The sequence below is a fragment of the Octopus bimaculoides genome, chromosome 16 (genome assembly GCF_046866305.1).
Source record: "Octopus bimaculoides isolate indiv1 chromosome 16, ASM4686630v1, whole genome shotgun sequence".
Taxonomy (NCBI): Eukaryota; Metazoa; Mollusca; class Cephalopoda; order Octopoda; family Octopodidae; genus Octopus; species Octopus bimaculoides.
The window spans coordinates 31963646-31968892 of NC_142943.1; the positions used below are offsets into that span (position 1 = coordinate 31963646).

At 39.4% G+C, this 5247-nt stretch overlaps 1 protein-coding gene across 2 annotated transcripts in view; it reads right to left on the minus strand.

The window, feature by feature from the left end:
- The window catches only part of LOC106882754 (uncharacterized), a 34007-nt gene extending 31288 nt beyond the window's left edge, over positions 1-2719 (minus strand). For both annotated transcript variants that reach the window (XR_016244636.1, XM_014933535.3), the window contains exon 1: positions 2570-2719. Coding sequence is in view for 1 of the 2 variants with exons in the window: in XM_014933535.3 (XP_014789021.2) it covers positions 2570-2594 (25 nt within the window). In the remaining variant the exon portion in view is untranslated. The remainder of the gene's footprint in view (positions 1-2569) is intronic.
- Positions 2720-5247: the final 2528 nt, after the last annotated feature.

The window sequence follows — 5247 nt, forward strand, 5'->3', positions numbered from 1 at the left end:
ATGTCGGAATACATTGAGTGATGGTGGTGTAGGCGATGGTGGGGGTTGTGGTGGTGGTAGCGAATACAGACTTATCCTGTCTTTATCTTCATTTCTTCCATCTATGTTTAACTTTCTTCTTTCACATTGACACACACACGTGTGTGTATGTGAATTAGTGCACCGACATATATATCTCAAATTATTCAGGGTTGTTTCTGTTATATGTGTTAGTTATTAAAATATATTAATAAATAAAACTCTGTGGTATAATCCACCGTTACGACATCAATTGCGAAAGTGTTATTCACAGTAGCAAGGGAACACTTCGACTCACAGTACAAATATTACAACTATTTATTTAAAAAAAAAACATATAGCAAAAGGTTTATCAATTTCATAGATCCCCACACACGCCACTTTTAACATTCGATTCCCCAGTAAATATAACCAAGATACTTTTACCAAGAACTAAGGAAGTCTCTAATTATGAAATATAACTGAAGTCTCTAATTATGAAATATAACCAAAGCAGTCATAACCACTACCAGCAAAAACAAAAACGCCGCTGCTACAACCATCCACCACGACCAACAGCAACTACAAAAAAAGACCACTGCTACCACCACAACCAACAGCATAACCACCACCACCTCCAACACAAATAACAACAACATAACCACTACCACCACAAAGAGCACCCGCACCGCCACTACCTCAACCCCCAGCACCCTCGCCAAATTCCACACCTTCACCACCACCATCAACAACTTCACCACCATCGCAGCCACAACCGATAACGACAACAACTTAGCCACCATCACAGACACAATTTCCACCACAACCACCACCGACAACAACAACTTCAACACCTTGAAGTGTAAAATCCAATCATAACGGTGTATGCGTGGACGTCTGTTACACTCTTTGCATGTGTGTGTGTGTGCGTGTGCAGTTATTTATTTCAACCAGCCAACGCCAACCGTTACCGACCAACACCGATCATTACCGACCATTACCGACCAACACCGAACAAGACAGATCACAAAGATCCTTCTTCGTTCACTTCAAATTTTGGCAAATTAGGTAAATCACAAACGGCATTTTATCGAACGCCTTGGTGGTGGCGTTGGTGGGGTAGCGGACGTTGTATGTTTAGACAAATATATACACGATTCTATATACACATGCATATACATTCCCATATAGACATACATATATACATTATATATATATGTATATACACACATACATTATATATACATGTATGTTTATACATACAGTATATATATGTGTATATATATGTGTATATATATGTATGTATGTATATATATATATATATATATATATATATATATATATATATATATATATATATATATGACGCATACACACAAATAACAGAGAGAGAGAGAGAGAGAGAGGGGGAGAGAGAGAGAAACAAATACAAACACACATTACATTCTTACCTTTATAATTGTGAGTATATGCGCAAACATATCTACGTATATGTGTACATAGATATGTGTACACATACACATACATACATACATACATACATACATACATACATACATACACGTACATACATACATACATGCATACATACATACATACATAACATACATCCACATTCATAAAACACACGTATATATATATGTGTGTGTGCGAGTAAGAATGTGAGTACACACGTACTCACGCACACACATGCACAATAATGGATACTTAAATCAGTGGTATCTATTTTTACTGTCTCCACCATCCCCCCTTAAGATTCATTGTTTTTTTTTTGTGTTGTTTTGTTTTGTTACCTTTTCTCTCGCCTTGGATTCGGTTTTTGTCTGCTTTACCTCACTTTGGCGGTTCGATTTCGTGACCCGAGTACAAATTTCCTTGCAACGGACTTGCTCTCCTTTCTCTCTCTCTGTTTCTTTGCAGCCCGCCATTGTTGCAAACACCACCATCACTACAGCTACCACCACCACCACCACCACCACCACCACCACCACCACCATAAAGAATAAAACGACCATCAACAACTACATCGACGCCTCCTCCTCCTCCATCACCTACATTAACACTAGCGAGAGCTCACCATATCTACAGTAACAGCGAGAATATTAACAATGATATCAATAATAATAAAAATCCATTCTGCGATAAGCACAAATTCTGAAAGTTTATATCTCAACTCCTGTACGCAACTCTTTTACTCTTTTACTTGTTTCAGTCATTTGACTGCGGCCATGCTGGAGCACCGCCTTTAGTCGAGCAAATCGACCCCAGGACTTATTCTTTGTAAGCCTAGTCCTTATTCTATCGGTCTGTTTTGCCGAATCGCTAAGTTACGGAGACGTAAACACGCCAGCATCGGTTGTCAAGCGATGTTGGGGAGACAAACACAGACACACAAACATATACATACACATACATATATACATATACATATATACGACGGGCTTCTTTCAGTTTCCGTCTATCAAATTCACTCACAAGGCTTTGGTCGGCCCGAGGTAACCATTTCGAAAAGCGGGTCACATGAGAGGTGGCTCATCATCAGGCAGGGGCCGCACTACTAAAATATACTCACGGTAAATATTCTCATTGGCGTGCATGCCTTTTAAAAAGTCCCGCGGGCCGCAGACTGCTCTGTACGGTCGTTCATTTTGCTATAAACATCATCAGAAGTAAACAACATGGTCGCAGCTACTAATCCACCATCGACAACAACAACTAATCACCATTAACTACTACTACTACTGCTACTACTACTACTACTACTACTACTACTACTACTACTACTACTACTACTACTACTACTACTACCATGCCAACAGCTTCAGATACTGCCATCAACCATCTCCACAAACTCTAATGCCACCACCACCAACATCGCCACCATCAACAACACCATAAACAACAGCTTTGATTTCGACATCGGCCCCGACACCACCACCATCATCACCACCACCATCATCACCACCACTATACCCCAACCACGACCACCACCACCACTCACTGTTGGAACATGGTAGTCGTCAGAAAAACAAAATATTTGTATTTGTTTGCACAATTTGCTGCTGCTGTTGTTGTTCTTGTTGCTGTTTTTTGTTGTTGTTAATCTGTATATTTATATTTAATGTATTGATTTATATTTGTTTCTTCTTAATCCCGCAGGATTCCACCTCATTTCTATCCCCGCCCCACCCGCCACTCTATATTGGTCTCTATTTACCACTTCCTACTTCTACACATTCAAATCTTGTTCATTTTGTACACACAGTCTCTCTCTCTCTCTCTCTCTCTCTCTCTCTCTCTCTCTCTCTCTCTCTCTCTGTCTCTCTCTCTCTTTCTGTCTCTCTCTCTTTCTGTCTCTCTCTCTCTTTCTGTCTCTCTCTCTTTCTGTCTCTCTCTCTCTTTCTGTCTCTCTCTCTTTCTGTCTCTCTCTCTGTCTCTCTCTCTCTGTCTCTCTCTCTCTCTCATGCACACTCATTTTATTTCTCATTCTAAAGTTTATAAGTGTCTGTATATGTGGTCGGTCGTGTGAGTGTATTCATAAAACATAAAACAAGGACGTTCACGAAACTAATGGCGTCTCTTTCTCTAAAGAATATAGCAAATTTTTCAGAGAAACATAGTTTTCTAGCTCATTTACTAGTTTCAGTCATTTGACTGCGGCCATGCTGGAGCACCGCCTTTAGTCGGGCAAATCGACCCCAGGACTTATTCTTTGTAAGCCTAGTCCTTATTCTATCGGTCTGTTTTGCCGAACCGCTTAGTTACGGGGACGTAAACACACCGGTATCGGTTGTCAAGCGATGTTGGGGGGACAAACAGAGACACACACACACACACACACACACACACACACACCAGCACACGCATTTGTTCTCCTTCACAAGCCTTACAATTAAAAGTTTCTAGTTAATTTCTCTTGAAGAAAGATAAATCTCTGAAGCGTTAATATTATAAGTTCTCAGATAAAGTCATCCGACCGGTATATAGTTTTAATTATGGACTTTTATCTGTCCATCCATTCAATTACCTCCTACACATCTATCTATCTATCTATCTATCTATCTATCTATCTATCTATCTATCTATCTATCTATCTATCTATCTATCTATCTCCCTCGTCAACTTTTTCAAGTACCACTTGAAAAGGAGGATGAGGATAGAGAGGAAGGTGTTGTCGAATGAAAGTTTCAATAAAAAATGGGTAAATGTGGCAAGAATGGTAAGAATGAAAGACGACACCATTTTAAGCATAGACTTGTAACAAAAAGAGACAAAAAGAGAGAAGGTACTTACTTTCATGTACCTTTTTAAAAAAAAGCCTGAGGTGACCGTGGTTTTTTCCGTAGGCTTTTCTCTCCACGGATAAACCTAATCTGTTCCCCGTTTTTTACATCGACTGTGATACACGATCCCTATTGATCGCCCTCCCCACGTTTTTTTTTTTTTTCTTCCCGCGATCCCTTTTGATCCAAATTATCCCCCCCCCCCCAAGAAAAGCTCTACTTTGTAATTTGTCCATTTTCTGTATTTAGCCCTGTGTGGCTATAATAAAAAGATATCTATCTATCTATGTCCGTCCGTCCGTCCGCTTAATTGTGTCTGTGTGTCTGTCTGTCCCGCTACCTCACCACATTTTCAGCTGAAAAATAATTTCTCACTGGTCTCAGTTCTGTTATTTTTTTTTTTCGTTGACATGTTCGTAATTTTTCCCACGTATTCGCCCTCCATTCTTCGTCTACGTATGCGTGTATGCATGTGGATACACACACACACTTGTATATATATATATATATATATATATATATATATAGAGAGAGAGAGAGAGAGAGAGAGAGAGTGCTTTCATATATACACATATATATAAAGTCAGTCGATTTATATTTTACTTCTCTTTATCTATCAATCAATCTATTTGTCTAACTGAATACCGATTCATTTATCTATCTATCTCTCAGACTAACCATCAATCTATCTGTCTATCTGTCTATCTGTTTGATCATCCATCAACCCTTGTATCTAGCTCACGGTCCGTTGAAATGTTTATCCAGCTTCTAAGAGCAGCCACATACATTGTACACACACGTACACGTGTGAGATACACGCATAAACATACTCTCTCTCTCTCTCTCTCTCACACACACACACACAGACACAAATGCTCACTTACATATACGCTCACAATCACAGTTTATTACATTTGCGCATATACGCACACAGCACAACCCCATAAACACATATCTCGTTGTAGTA